This window comes from Sphaerodactylus townsendi, linkage group LG12, assembly GCF_021028975.2.
Source record: "Sphaerodactylus townsendi isolate TG3544 linkage group LG12, MPM_Stown_v2.3, whole genome shotgun sequence".
NCBI classification, from domain to species: domain Eukaryota; kingdom Metazoa; phylum Chordata; class Lepidosauria; order Squamata; family Sphaerodactylidae; genus Sphaerodactylus; species Sphaerodactylus townsendi.
The window spans coordinates 33,718,469-33,734,605 of record NC_059436.1 but is presented as its reverse complement, the minus strand read 5'-3'; the positions used below and the strand labels follow the sequence as shown (position 1 = coordinate 33,734,605).

General features: G+C 46.6%; 1 protein-coding gene across 1 annotated transcript in view; it reads right to left on the bottom strand.

The window, feature by feature from the left end:
- The window catches only part of TTLL11 (tubulin tyrosine ligase like 11), a 79,350-nt gene that overhangs the window by 47,763 nt on the left and 15,450 nt on the right, over window positions 1–16,137 (bottom strand). Inside the window, 4 exon segments of the mRNA XM_048512765.1 lie at window positions 22–117; window positions 7,159–7,734; window positions 10,421–10,554; window positions 13,929–14,025. Of these exon segments, the coding sequence (XP_048368722.1) occupies window positions 22–117; window positions 7,159–7,734; window positions 10,421–10,554; window positions 13,929–14,025 (903 nt within the window).

Genomic DNA, 16,137 nt, shown 5'->3' with positions numbered 1-16,137 from the left:
AAGGAGTGAAGGGGAAGTTACCTCTTTTTCATGCTCAATTCTCATGCTGGGATTGGCATTCACTTCGAGCAAAATTGGTTTCAGATTCTTCATCAGGAGTATGTCAAACCCTAAAATCTTTGGATGGCAAACAGCAACAGGGTTTTTAAAATATTTTCTTCCAGAAGTTACATTTAAGCCCCCTTTATTTCTAGATGACATGCGGCTGGAGGGCCTGGCTGGTTATGAAGAAGGTCTGCCCCACGCGTCCTCCTTTGGAGAAGGAGTCGCGACTCCCAAACCCCCCCCCCCCCACCTGAGCAAACTATAGCTGGAAAAGTCAGGCATCTGCTTGGCCTGGCAGAGCCTCAGAGCCACTCGGTGGCATCTCCAGTTCAAGGATTCCCAGTAGTTTGAATTGGGAAAGGTCTCTGTCAGCCACAAACCCTGAAAAGTCACACGTGGATGGGGCTAGATAGACCAGTGGGCTAGCACAGTACAAATCAAAACTCATAAGTTAGGACAGGTCTGTAGCTCAGTGGTGGTGCACATGTTTGGGATGCTAAAGCTCAATCCCTGTTCCATTTGCAGCTAACGGGGCTTCTGGGAAACAGCCCTCTTGCCCCTGAAGATGGAGGCTCTATCAAGTTACTACAGCTAATGGCAAGAGCCCACCATCCACTCATTCTTTTCCTGCGTTCATCCAATTGTTCTGAACAGAGTGGCCTGAATCAAACAAAAGTTTTCATGATCAAATCCCACTGAAATCAGAGTAACCAATTACTCATAATGCATTCGAGTGCCATTGTTTTCAGTGGCACGTGGTCATGACTTGCTGAACAGGAACCATTTGGTTTGGAAGATGGAAATACGCTATTCTGCACCAGCCCAAGGAGAATGTGGCAAGGACGGACCAGGCCCAAAGCAGCAGTCAAGCCCCAAGGATCATCGGCAAGGTTCATTATCACGATGCCATCTGTGCTTTGCGTTCAGTCAGCAAGAGCCCCAAGACGTACGTTCCTGGTGGTTCCTCTCTGCTTTCCATCACCAGTAACTTCCTCCTCCTGGGGACATAGCAAAGTTTAAGTCTGGGCACTTTTAGAAACACAGCAAAATTGACTGGGGGGGCGCGGGGGGGGGGGGGCCTTTGTGAGAATTGCCAAAAAGGTGTGGACATCTGAGCAATAAGAGTCTCTGGAACCAGCAGAGAGGAGTAGCAGCAGTGGGAAGAAGACTTGGCCAGGAAGAGCAGAGTGACCTGCTGGTGTTCATTTTGGAGGGCTTTTCTCAAAGCCACAGCTTTTAAAACAGTGTATTTTAACAGGGGTTATCTCTTTTTCTCCTTGTAAGGCTCCTGTGAGCTAAGGCTGCTGAATCTGGAAGGTGGGGCTTAACAGGGGTTAACAGAGTTCATCTCTTGTTCCTCTTTGTCCTAAGAGGTGGGGCTTTTGTCCTGAGAGGTGGGGCTTTAGTTCAGTCTCTGGAACCAGCGGCAATTTTAATTTAATTTTTTTTAATTAATAAGGACATATTTGACAGATAGTACGTGCAGATAGCTCCAGGGGGGCACTGACTAAAAGCTTAATATTTAAATATCTAAACAAATCAGATATGAAGGCAGAAAGCCAGCAGGGGGATGGGGGCTTTCCAGTGTTTTGCACTGAGTGTCACATGTATGACTATCTGCCACTAGGACAGAAGTCATGGGTGTGCCCTCGCTGCAATGAGCTCCTGGCACTCAAGGAACGTGTGCGTTCTCTTGAAGCCAAGGTGGCAGACCTGGAGAAGCTGAAAGAGGCAGAGAGGGTGACAGACGAGGCTTTCAGGGACTTAACAGCCGGGTCCCACTCCCAAGGTGACATCTCTTCAGATGTCATGGAGAATGAAGGTCTTGGGGACGGAGGGTGCCAGTCTGAGGTGGGGGAAGATGCTCCCTTAGATGGGATCCCTTCCTTAACTGGTGATCAGCTATCCTCTCGCACTGAGGATACCCCTCGGGGAGGTGGGGGGCTCCTTGTAGTGGGTGATTCGATCATTAGAAATGTAGAGAGTTGGGTTTGTGAGAGGCGTGATGACCTAATGGTGACTTGCCTGCCTGGTGCGAAGGTTGCAGATGTCACACTTCGTCTAGATAGGCTTTTAGACAGTGCTGGGGTGGAGTCAGCAGTTGTGGTCCATATTGGCACCAACGGCATTGGGAAATGTAGCGGGGAGGTTCTGGAAGCTAAATTTAGGCTGCTAGGTAACAGGTTGAAGTCCAGGACCTCCAAGGTGGCATTCTCAGAAATGCTACTCCGCTCCATCGCCAAGCAGGGCGAAGCTAGGGCAAGCGGAGATACAGGGTCTCAATGCGTGGATGAGAAGGTGGTGTAAGGCAGAGGGTTTCAGATTTGTCAGGAACTGGGGAACCTTTTGGGACAAGGCAGGCCTGTACAAACGGGACGGGCTTCATCTTAACCAAAGAGGAACCAGGCTTCTGGCGTTCAACATTAAAAAGGTGGCAGAACAGCTTTTAAACTGATCACTGGGGGAAAGCCGACAGGAGCTGAGGTGACTTCGGTTCGGAATACAGTATCTATGGGGATGCAGACAGAGAGGGAGGTTTTTCTAAATCAACCACATACAAGCGAGGAACATAGCAATGTGCATGTGACAAGGGATAGTGTCTGCAAAAGACTTGAGGGTAAAGCACATAAATCCCAGGTTAAGGACAGAGACAGGGTATACAGGTGTCTTTATGCTAATAGTAGAAGCATTCGACCTAAAATGGGGGAGCTAGAGTACAGAGTTTTGAAGGAGGACTTTGATATAGTGGGCATTACAGAGACATGGTGGAATGAGGAGAACCAGTGGGATGCTGTTATACCAGGCTACAGGCTCTATAGGAAGGATAGGACAGGGCGCATTGGGGGTGGAGTTGCCCTTTACATCAAAGAGAGCATAGTATCACATAAAATAGACAATGCAAGGGGAGCTGGTTCCCCTACAGAATCACTGTGGATATCAATACCAGGTGTGAAGGACAGTTTAATATTAGGAATATATTATCGTCCCCCCAGACCAAAGTGCACAAGAGGATTCTGAGATGGAAAAAAGAAATTAGAGAGGCCAACAAAAACAAAAATGTAGTGGTAATGGGTGATTTTAACTATCCCCATATAAACTGGAAAAATCCATGTTCAGGTCATAGTAAGGAGAGAGCATTCCTGGATATGCTAAATGACTGTGGCTTAGAGCAGATGGTTGTGGAACCAACCAGGGGAGAGGTGATCCTAGATCTAATTCTATGTGGGACCCAGGACCTGGTGCAGGAAGTCAGTGTTGTTGAGCCGATAGGGAACAGCCACCACAACGCTGTCAGATGCAGTATCTGAGCATGCTTAACAAGTGGCAACTACTAATGTAGTTACATTAAGCCTTCAGAAAGGGAAATTTCTCAAAAGATGAGGGGATAGTGCACGCAGGAAGCTGAAAGGGAAAATCAAGAGAGTCAAAACTGTCCAGGATGCTTGGAGGTTATTTAAAAACACAGTAATAAAAGCTCAGCTGGAATGTGTTCCACAGGTTAGAAAAGGCAGCACCCAGTCCAAAAGAAAGCCACCATGGTTAACAAGAGAGGTTGAGGAAATTATCAGAAAAAAGAAAATGTCTTTTAGAAAATGGAAGTCCAGTTTGACTGATGAAGAATATGAAAGGGAACACTAAATGGTGGCAAAAGAGAAGCAAGTTAGCTGTAAGGGAGGCAAAAAAGGATTATGAGGAATGCATGGCTGTGAACATCAAGACCAGCAACAAACAGTTCTTCAAGTACATCAAAGGCAGGAAGCCAGCAAGGGAAGCGGTAGGCCCGTTAGATGACAAAGGAACAAAGGGTGTGCTAAAAGATGGCAGGGAGATTGCAGAGAAGCTGAATGAATTCTTTGCATCTGTCTTCACCCAAGAGGAGGTGAGGAACATTCCTGCACCTGAACCAAGCTTCTTAGGAGGCGAATCCAAGGAACTAGCGAAGATAGTGGTAGATAAGGAAGAAGTTCTGGCAGCCATTGATAAACTAAATGTTACCAAATCCCCTGGCCCAGATTGCATTCACCCAAGAGTTCTTAAAGAGCTCAAGCATGAAATTGCTGATCTTCTCACTTTAATATGCAACTTATCCCTGAAATCAGGCTCCATCCCTGAAGACTGGAAGATGGCCAATGTCACACCAATCTTTAAGAAAGGATCTAGGGGGACCCGGTCAGTTTGACATCTGTTCCTGGTAAATTAGTAGAATCTATCATTAAAGATAAAATTATTAAACATGTAGAAAAGCAAGACCTGCTGAGAAAGAGTCAGCATGGCTTTTGCAGAGGCAAATCCTGTCTTACAAACTTACTAGAGTTCTTTGAGGGTGTAAACAGGCATGTGGACAGGGGTGAACCGGTGGACATTGTCTACTTGGATTTCCAAAAGGCTTCTGACAAAGCTCCTCACCAGAGACTGTTGAGAAAACTCAGCAATGAAGGAATAAGAGGGCAAGTCCTCCTATGGATTAAAAACTGGTTGAGAAACAGGAAACAAAGAGTGGGTGTAAATGGGAAGTTCTCACAATGGAGAGATGTCGGGAGTGGTGTCCCCCAAGGATCCGTTTTGGGACCAGTGCTCTTTAACCTATTCATAAATGACCTGGAAGTAGGGGTGGGTAGTGTGGTGGCTAAGTTTGCAGATGATACCAAATTATGTAGGGTGGTGAGAACCACAAAGGATTGCGAAGAGCTCCAAGCGGACCTTGATAAATTAGGTGAGTGGGCTCAGAAATGGCAAATGCAGTTCAATGTAGCAAAATGTAAAGTGATGCACATAGGGGCAAAAAATCCAAACTTCACATACACGGTACAGGGGTCAGTGCTATCAGTCACAGACCAGGAAAGGGATTTAGGCGTCTTAGTTGATAGTTCCATGGGAATGTCAACTCAATGCATGGCAGCTGTAAAAAAGGCAAACTCTATGCTGGGGATAATTAGGAAAGGAATTGAGAATAAAACTGCAAAGATTGTCATGCCCTTATATAAAGCAGTGGAGATGCGACCGCGACTTGAGTAACTGTGTCCATTTCTGGTCGCCGCATCTCAAAAAGGATATTGAGGAGATAGAAAAAGTGCAGAGAAGGGCAACAAGGATGATTGAGGGACTGGAGCACCTTCCCTATGAGGAGAGGCTGCAGCGTTTGGGACTCTTTCGTTTGGAGAGGCGGCGGCTGAGGGGGGATATGATTGAAGTCTACAAAATTATGCATGGGGTAGAAAATGTTGACAGAGAGAAATTTTTCTCTCTTTCTCACAATACTAGAACCAGGGGGCATTCATTGAAAATGCTGGGGGGAAGAATTAGGACTAATAAAAGGAAACACTTCATCACGCAACGTGTGATTGGTGTTTGGAATATGCTGCCACAGGAGGTGGTGATGGCCACTAACCTGGATAGCTTTAAAAGGGGCTTGGACAGATTTATGGAGGAGAAGTCGATTTATGGCTACCAATCTTGGTCCTCCTTGATCTGAGATTGCAAATGCCTTAGCAGACCAGGTGATCGGGAGCAACAGCCACAGAAGGCCATTGCGTTCACATCCTACATGTGAGCTCCCAAAGGCACCTGGTGGGCCACTGCGAGTAGCAGAGAGCTGGACTAGATGGACTTTGGTCTGATCCAGCTGGCTTGTTCTTATGTTCTTATGTTCTTAAGACAAAGTCTGCCTGGGAGGCCCATGCATTTGATTGAGATACCCCACCCAGTGCCTTTGAGATGACATCGGAATAATCCAGATGAAGAAATGCAGTTCCCAAATCCTTCTCCCTGCTCCTTTGAATGATACGGTCCTTAGAAAGGAAATGAGAAGCCGCAGCTTGGCTCTGGCATCCTGCAAACTCAAGCGACCAAATCTTGCTAGAAGATAAAATAGGCTGCAGCTACTTAGAAAATGGTTATCAAAACCAGTCAGGGAGGAAGTTGGGTGGGGAGAGATGCAGAACTCTGCCTGAGATTAATTTTTTTTTTCCAGCAGAGCCTTTGGTTGTCAATGTTTAGGCACTAATTTATTTATTTAATTCCATTTGTAGGCCGCCCTTCCCCTTGTGTGCCGAGGGCAGCTTCCAATGTACAATACATACAATCTAATTAAATGTGCTAAAACCCACCATCTGCTCTGGCTATAAAATAGATCTAGATGGCTGCTAAAAACTCTTGTACATTAAAATAGAACGGTTCCTATTATCGTATACAGGACGAATAGGAGGGGGGGGGGAGAAGGGGTTGGCAAGAGGGATGTCGTTGCTGCCTCAAACATGGTAAATTATTTCTCCAGCAGTTCTCCTGGTTTTAATGATGCAGTCGGCTAACATAATTACAGTCTGGAACCATTTGCCAGGAAGACCTGCCAGAGCTGCAGTTCTGCAAAGATCAGAGCAGTGCTGTGCTATCTGCTCGTTCGTCCCCCTCCCCTGCCTCCCCCTGTTTCCAAATCTGCAAGCAGCAGAGCAGTAATCTCCTGCCTGAAGTCAGCCCATGATGGTAAGCTCCAAGCGGTACAACGAGGCATCCAGACAAGCCTCTGGGTCTGAAACAAGTTGTGCATTCTCCTATCACCTTTGCCTCCACTTAACAGGTTTTGCAAGTTTTGGTATGATTACAAAAACCTGTTAAACCTATGCAACCTGAGGAAGCAATGGGACAGAAAGAAATGTGAAAGTGCATGCCATGAGAAGCAACACTTTTCTCAAACTGTTTTTGGATCTCTTAAAATGTTACTTCCTGAAATGGAAGAGAATGAGGAAAAAGAGGAGGAGCAGGAGCAGGAGCAGGAGCAGGAGCAGGAGCAGGAGGAGGAGGAGGAGAGTTGGTTTTCATACCCCGCTTTTCTCTACCTTAAGGAGTTTCAAAGGAGCCAGTGGCGTATCTTGCATGGAGCAGGTAGGGCGCTTGCCCTAGGAATAGCTGATGGAAATTGTAATCCATGGACATCTGGAGCACCATAGATTGGCCACCCCTGACCTACACCTTATAGAGAGGATTATGTGATAGATACTTGGTCCGACAGATACTCAGTCAGAAAGGTTTAAGGCTTAAGGTAGAAAAATCATTATTTTACAGAACCTGGTTTGAAGACCTCAAAAGCAGGACAGTCCCTTTGAATTCTGAACTTACCTGGAAACAAGATGGTCCTGGTTTTCCTGCCGGTATGTCAGACTGATAGTAAACCTTCAACTCAGGGACCATTGCAATAACAGTCTTAATCACTAGCGCAATTATATCAGACCAGACCTTCTTGGTGTCGATGCCCTTGGAAGAGAGCCTAGAAAGGATGCTGGAGAACGTCCGCTTGCTGCCTGTGTTGCTGTCGTCTGAGTGCACGAAATTCCCACTGTGGATGTTGAGGGAATAGTTGGTCAAGTGCATGAATACTTGGTGGAGGTTCTTGAGGGTCGGCTCCTGGTAGGGCTCCGTGCAAAACCGGCAGAGTCCGTCTTTGGCAATGTAGACCTCGAGGGGTTCTAAAGACTTCAGCAGGACATACAGCCGGATATCAAACTTCAGCTTGTCAATCAGAAGAGGTTTGGAGACGTACTCCTGGACCACTGCTGGCCTGCTCTGGAGGTTGCCCATCAGGCGGACCTCACTGGGTTCTTTAATGAGGTAGATCCCATCTCCTTGACAACCCCCATCAGGTTTCACAATGAAAGTGGGCTTCCGGGTAGGGTTGCTGTCCTTCATCAGACGAACCTGGAAAGAAAAGGGAGAAAGAAGGTAATTGTGCATTACTTTGCTAGTAGGTAGTTTCAGGCCCTGACCTGAATAGCCCAGGCTAGCCTGGTCTCATCAGATCTCAGAAGCTAAGCAGGGTTGACCCTGGTAAGCATTTGGATGGGAGACATCCAAGGAATACCAGGATTGTGACACAATGGCAGGCCATGGCAAACCACCTCTTAAAGTCTCTTGCCTCGAAAACCCCACCAAGGGCTGCCATAAGACAGATGTGATGACGGCGGAAAAAAAAGTAGTTTCAGAGGGTGTCATATTGTTCTGCAGTAGGAAATCTGGATTTGAAACCAGTAGCATCTTAAAGAACAACAATATTTTGAGGGTATAAGCTTTCAAGTGTCAAAACTCCAGGAGGGAGTAGTGACGGAGATGAGGTAGGTCAGGGGTGTCCAACTCTGGCGCATCAGATGTTCATGGACTACAATTCCCATCAGCCCCTGGTGGCCTACAGGGGCTGGTGGGAATTGTAGTCCGTGAACATCCGACGCGCCACAGTTGGACAACCCTGAGGTAGCTCCTCCGAGTTCTCCCTCACCAGCTTTCTGTCACAGCAGCCTGTTTCAATTCTGATCCACTTCCTTTCACACTGCCACAAGCTTTGTATGGCCTGCCCTGAATTTGACCCAACTCCCACTTTCGCTGTCTTTATGAGACCAAAAGAATCCAATGTGTTGAGATAGATGGCTGGAAGATCAAGTTCGCACTGGTGGGTCTCTAGTTGTTCAAGTCCGTGCTAGAAGATGTTGATGAGAGGTGCCCTGAGCCAGTAGTAGGCATCTTTGGAGATGTCTGTTCCTTAGTGGTGATGCCAGGAAAGCCTTGCCCCTTGTGCCAACTAGTAGTAGATTTCTGTAGCTATGGAGTTACTCTGGAGTTACTCTGAGGTGGCTTCCCTTGTCTTGCTTGGAGGATTCAGGAGCTAAATCTGTCACCTAATCTTTGGAAAATGGCAAGGATTTGAGTCTAGTGAAGGAGAAATCTTAAAACCATCATCAATTGATGGGAACTTCTTGGGAATCTGGTTCCATAAACACATTCTGGCTCATTGCATGCAGCCATGGGAAGATAGAAATATGTCTAATAATCTTAGTATAAAAGATCCTAACAGATATCCCTACACATGCTGCACATGCAAGAAGACAGATCACAAGAGTGATAAGGTATTTTATTTGGCCCTTTTGTTGAATCAAAAAGGCTTTCTTCATTTTTGGTATCTCCCAGCATTTCATAGACCTTCAAGCTTCTCGTTCCTTCATGTTCCAAGCTATGAAACGCACTACCCCCTGGTGGAGATATGAGAAATCAACCCAAAGAAGACATTAGAAACAGGAATGGGTGAACAGCCAGAGTTAAGGAAGGTATCACAGAAGGGCATTATCTTAGGTGACAGATTTAAGGACACTATTTTCAATCCATGAGGTCTCCAGTGGGTAGAGGGGGGGGGGGGTTCCATATTCCTTGGCACAGGAGTAGGATGAATGCCTGAGCCAGATGAATCTGTGATTTCAGGGGAAGAAGCAATGGAGCTGGTGAAACCTAACAGATACATTTGCACTACATATTTATAGCAGTTTAATTATCCTGGCTTCCCCCACACAATCCTGGGAACTGTTGAGTTTCTGCAAAGATCAGAGCAATGCTGTGATCAGAGGGCCCCCTGCCCTCACTGTAGGGTCAGTTCAGACCCAAAGGCTGCTGTTCCCAGTGGAACGCCTAAGTAAGGGTAATTTTCCTAAAGCATCTTCTCCCCTGAAGACCCAGCAGCACAGACTTCCCATACGGAGGTGGCGTCAATGAAGTGCCAGCAAAGAGCTGTTGCCAGAGTCTCCTGTTCCCTTGCAGAACTTCACAAGGCCGAGTTTCCTGTCTTCCCAACAACATAAGCAAAAGTGGTATAAATTGCAATGTTTGGCAACAAGGCTGTTACTTTCCCTGCCCACACAGATGCAGAACCATATGCAGCGCTGCTTCGCTGGCCATCTGCTCTTCCACAAACAGCAACTCAAATCCTCTTCCTGAGCTGCTGATGGTGAGGATCTTACCACAGAGGCGCTGCTCATTTGGAGGTTGTGCCACGCTTTGGCTTCACGCAAGCAGTGTGCCAGCAGCCCAACACGGGGCACAAGAATGGCTATCAGCAAGCAAGGTGCAGGAATCGCCTGCAGGGACACGCCCAGGCCCAGACTCAGGCACTTCTTGCTCAGTGGTTTGGTAGGACGCTGGCAACGGGCCGTAAACCAAGCCTGGCAAGGCTCATTCTAGGCCATCAGTGGGGATTCAGTTCAAAAGTTGGCAACCATAAGAGCTCCTGGAATCATAGAATAGAATCACAGAGTTGGAAGAGACCTTACTAGCCTACTGCAGACATAGGACTGGCAAGAACAGCACCCCTCCACCCAATGGAGCAAGTCTGTGACAACCTCTCTGGATTGCATAGATGCTGCAAAGGCAAACAGAATGTGTGAAAGGGGCTGGAGGGGTACCTGAGACCAAGCCTTCCCGTGTATCCATTCCATTCAGCCTCCGGAGGACAACTTCAGAGGATACCCAGAGGCCTGCACCAGCCACCAAGGGGAACCTACAGCAATCCCTATGCAGCCACCTTGCTTGGCAGCTTTGAGGGGAGAACAAAGGAACAGCAACTCACCTCTGCGAGAAAGTGGGTAAACTCCTCAGGCAGGATCCAGGAACGAGGGTAAAAGTTGTACTCGTCAGGGAACAGGTCTTTCATCATCCGCATAGCACGACTCAGGGTGATTTTCCGCACCATTTCAGTCATGCCTGAAAGAAACGAGAACTGTGCATCGGACAGCAGAACCAACTGGACTGAGCCCCGTGACTGGAGGCTGAGGTCTACTGGAGCATTTCTTACCTCCAGTACTGTGCTAGAAACTGGGTAGAACATAGGAGGGCCACAAGATGGGAGAGGGAGGGAAAGAGTGGCCCATAATTATATTTAAGATAGTCAAAAACTGGCTCCCAAAGTTGTTCACAGAAACAAAAATCAACACAGATTAGAATTAAAGCTCAACAGGAAATGCAACTCAGGAAGGAGATTGCCAGTGGTGCTGGATCCAGCCTTGTGGATCAATGGAGAGGACTGTCGATGGAGCTGGATTTGGGCTTGCTGACCACCCTTTGACGATATCATTGGGACGGGCCAGACTCAGGAGGGAAGCAAAGAGGAGACTGGGGTGCTTTTCTGACCCACAGCGATACATATTGAGGGTGTCAGGCAGTGGTGGGATCCAAAAAAATTAGTAACAGGTTCCCATGATGGTGGGATTCAAACTGTGGCATAGCGCCAATGGGGCTGGGCAGGGCACGATGGGGGCATGGCTGGGCATTCCGGGGGCGGGGCTGTGGCAAGGACGTAGCCGCTGCGCCAGTCCTTGGGCGGGAAACGAATGCACGCAGGCGCGGGCTGCCACGCATGCTGGTGCACCTCCTGCTAGACTGCGCGCTACTGCTGAGAGGAGGGAAGTAACTAAGGCAAAAATCACGTGGCAACATCACCAATTAGTAACCCCCTCTCGGCACACACAAATAATTGGTAACCTACTCTCGGGAACCTGTGAGAACCTGCTGGATCCCACCTCTGGTGTCAGGGACTGAATCAGCCAGGGGCAGAGAACAACAACTTCCCAGGGGGGTTAGCTGTCACCCTATTTGCCCCACTCTTCTCTGAAGTCAGAAGACAGTGGAGGGATTTCCCTCCACACGCTGGCCTTTCTCAGGCACGGAGGCAGATGGGAAGGAGGCAGAGTGTATCTGTTTCGCATCCAGTGGAGGAACAGACCTCCTGAGCTCCATTTTATTTTCATGGGAAGGCCCTTCTGCCTACTCAGTTCCAGGAGAACACAGTTTTATAGCTCTTCTTAGAGTGCAATAAATGGGAAGTGGAGAATGGAGATAAATCAACACTGCTGCCTTAGCTTGTACTTAGTGGGATCCAGACAAGGATTAAAGGAGAAATAAGGGAGCTTTAAGAAGTTTAATATCCTGGATATCAAAGAAGATTTGGCATAGACTCTTCAATATTAAAAAAAAACCTCATTTGAAAAAAAATAGCCTCATCTGAGGGACTCTGCTCTCTTCTCAGAAAAACAAAGAGCAGCACAGTAACTGTCCCGTATTCTCTGCTGAGCGCGGGCTACAACGTGGAAATATACTCACATATTCATTCGTCTGGCCAGTTTCATGAGACACATTATTTTGGCTTGTTAAAAGAATATGAAGTTCTGATTAATGGAAGTTTATTGATTTACTTTTTAACATGGGTAACCAGGACAACATGGGCTGACCTTTCAAAGTATATACGGGGGTGGGGGGTGGGGGAAAAAGATGATTAAGGGAAGAGCTCTGATTGCAGAGAACATAAAATTAAGAACAGAGTCAACAAAGAAGCCATCCTTTCTCTCTTTTGCAAAACCAGACCTCAAGAACCATCCAAGGGAACAGATGGGTGGCAGCATCAAGGCATATAAAATAATATTCTTCATCACCTAGTGCAGAGTTAACTTGCGGAACTCACCACCTCAAGAAGCTGTGATAGTTCTTTAAAAAGGGGCAAACTTTTGGAAGTCTATCAAATAGAACCATCCCGTGCTCAAAGGAGGGATACTTCTGAAAATCAGATTCTCGAGACAAAGGAGAGCAAAAAGTTTGGCCACTGTTGGAATGGGGATGCTGGCCTAGATGAGTCTTTGGTCTGATCCAGCAAGGCAGCTCACACTATTTGATGTGATTGTTTAGGCCATGGCTCATGGGCAAACAACATGGTTCCATTCCTGCCAGCATCTCCAGTTAAAGGATCTTTGTGCAGGCGACAGGTGCTAGTGTCACCAGACAGACCCATGGTGGGTGGAAGAGACCTGTTTTCTTAGAGCAACAGTGTCTCTACCAATCCTGCCAACCTTAGAGCTGGCCTAGCAGTGAAGTGCCAAGATGGACCCATCTCTGCATTAACTCAGGTCCCTTCCGCACATGCAGAATAATGCACTTTCAATCCACTTTTAATGTACCTTGAAGCTGTGCAGAATAGCAAAAATAGCACTTGCAAACACTTCCCCAGCCTGGGAAGACCAGTTCTCACTTCAATCCGAGAACATCTGTCTCGATGAAACAAAGAATATGCAGACAAACAACTTAATGTTGTCAAAACTTCCTTTCAGTCATTGCCCAACAAACTAATCCCATCTTCTAATTTCCTGAATAAGCTCTCCAAGAGACCACCTTCATCTGCACTGGCATTATCCCGGAGGTGCAATGACATCAGTCCACCCCAAAATCTAATAATCTTATGGCACTTTACGAGCCTAGAACATCTAGCCTAAGTGTCTCCTCTTGTTCTCCCCTGGAAAACAAGAGTTCCCTTTTTCACTTAGCATTGCCTGAGGACCTGATTTTTCCCATAACTGTTCAGTATTTTCCTGGACTACCCTGTCTGGTTAATACCATTCCCAGCACTGCCTTCTACCCCATCTCTCTATCTGAGCTCAACTTGGGTTGTTGAAATCTGCTCATCAGAGCAATCCTCCTCTGGATCAGGTAATGATTGCCTTATCCCCACCCCCAATCCTGACCTATTCTAAATCTGTACCTTCACCTCTATCTATATCCTAGGACTGTGAATTCTCAGTGTGCTCTGACAGTCTTATATGCTTATACGTTTATTACTGTATTTTTTAAACAAAATTGTTAAACTTTTCTTCCAACTTCCTGTGGATTTCTTGAAGAAACCATCTCCAGAAATGCAGGTGGAAAAGATCTCATGATAGTTACCCAGCCTCTCACTAAGCAAGGTCTGCCCTTGTGGATTCCCCACTTGAAAGGGGGCAGACCCCAGTATTTTGAGTAACACTAGAAGAGACTTCTCTCTCTCCAAGGCAGTACTGGTCAGAGCAGTAAATACTGAAGCAGATGGGCCAATGGTCATGCTGAATGTACAGCAATTTTATATGTTCACATGCAAACAACTTTTTATATTTTGTAGAAAAGGTGCTCCATTGAGATTTGATTCCTCAAGCAAGACCAGCGTTCACATAAAGCCCAGGGAGAGCATCTCCTTTGTCTTTCAATTAGAAGACGTAAAAATACACCAGTTCCCCATCATGTAAAATCACCCATTTAATTAGTAATGTGAAATCAATTACCTGGAAATTTGTTGACTTGGCCCGAGAAGATGTCATTATCATGAAACGACACGCCGTGCCAATAGATGTCACAGGGCAAACGGCGACCAAATGGAAACTGGGGAGAGAGAGGGGACGGGAGGAAGCAACAGATCAAGCGTTACATAACTGAGGCAGCACATAGGCAAATGATATGCGAAAACAATCTAATTTCAAAGTTATTGTGCCAGAAACAGAAACGCCTTGGTGGCTTCCAGTCCCTTCCTTGGAAATAAGCCTCACTGGCCAAAATGGGACGTGCTTCTGCGAAAATGGGTATGGATTGGAGCCAATCGGCACTCCTCTTTGTGATTCTGGATATACCCGGTGTCCATATGAAATCTTTACAACTTGGAATAAGTACAGCTTCCAAATGATATCACATAAAGTAACATTTTCTTTTCGCATATGGTAAAACAACTCAGGAAGTTTATTACAGCATAAATGTTTAGTGTTCCAGTTGACTGTAGAGAACTGAACAGTGTTACAACAGAAGACCGTTGATGCTGTTGGCAACGGTAGACGCAAGCATGCTTGAGCGAACCTTGAGACAAATATCCTCCCAGCGACAAGGTGGACTCCTGTCAAAGTGGAATTTGGAAAACTGTATGGAAGAATAAACATGTCAATATGTCCCGTTCAGTAAAGCAAACTTTATTACTAGATGTGTTGCCATTCCATATTTACTGTCATTCCAAGCTGTAAAGGTTTCATTTCGACACACTGCACTTTTGCAGGTTTGTCAGGTGGGGTTTGCTCCCAAGGAACATTGCACAGGGGACAGTTTTAGTGGTTTTTCATACAACATCATTTTCCCCATCCCCTCCCCCTGTGATAACCAACCAGTCCTGTCTTCTTTCGGCCACAAGCTTGGGCACGCAGCATGCAAACTGAGCAATGCTGACTTATTTTGGAATCATGAGCTGTGCCTACTCAGAAGGAAGTCCCATTGTTTCCACTGGAAATCTGTGACAATTGGGAAACTGTCTTACAGCATCCCCACCCCAAATAACCACCATCCCATGCTACTTTTGAGTGCAGACGTGTAACCGGAACGATCGGTCGTGAATCTTGTGATCCCAGCAGCATCTTTTCCAGGGAACTGTGCTTTGAACCGTCTCCAACTCTTGCCCCCGAAAGGAATTCCTGACTCCAAACAGTGACTGGGACGGTCACCAGTACTGTGCTTAGTCCAGGCTGACACCAGTCAGAGGTGTAGCTCCAAGGGGAAGGGGCGTGACGCACTGGGCAGGCGCCCCTGTGGGGGTGTGGTGGGGGCATGGCATGGCACAGCGGGGGCGTTCCAGGGGGCATTCCAGGGCAGGACAGGGGCAGAGGGCGCACCAGTGCACCAGGCACTTTACCCCCTTTGCTACGCCTCTGCACCATTTGTCACCCCTGTGAAAAGCTTTCTGCATTCCCTTTTCACAGTTTGCTTTCTCACCTGCTCTGAATATTTGCCCCTCTGTAGGACAAGCAAATCAATGCTATAAATTAAATTGCATGTCACATTCACGAGATAAAAACCCATGAGGCAAAGGCTTCCTCACTCCAAGTGCTGCTTCTGGGAGGAGGCAAAGACCCTAGAACTCCCTTTGCTGAGAAATGTCTTCACCAAAAGCAAAAGTCAAAGCCTAACAGCCCCTGCCATGAGAAATCCTATCTGATTGTTTGCTGTTACTTCCTTTGCTGCCTCTTCAGCGTGAGGATGGCAGTTATCCTTCTGCAAACTTTCCTCTGAACCAGCTTCCTTTGTTTGCCACTCATCCCCAAACTAGTTTTACTCAGCAACCAGCTGTGGAAAAGATTCTTTTCCTTAATTAATTAATTAGCACACTAATTGGGCGAATGCTTTCTTTCTCCACTCCTTAATTGGAAAGGGTGGCATTCACAACAGAAGACAACAGAGGGAAAGGATCTGCGATTCGTCACTTTTTTATTTAATTCAGAGAGAGAGAGAAACAACACAAAACAAGGAGTATGCAGCATGGACTGTGTGAAAAAGATTGACTCTCAAGAAACAATAAGCGGCAGCGACACACCAACAAAACAGGAATCCAAAGAGGGTATCACTTTGCTGCTCTCCAGAGTTTTGATGTATTCATTTCAAGTTTTAAAACAACAATACATTTTTTAAATGAAATAATTTCACAGGGTATTTAAAAGTGGTGGTTTGGCTGGGAGGCACTTG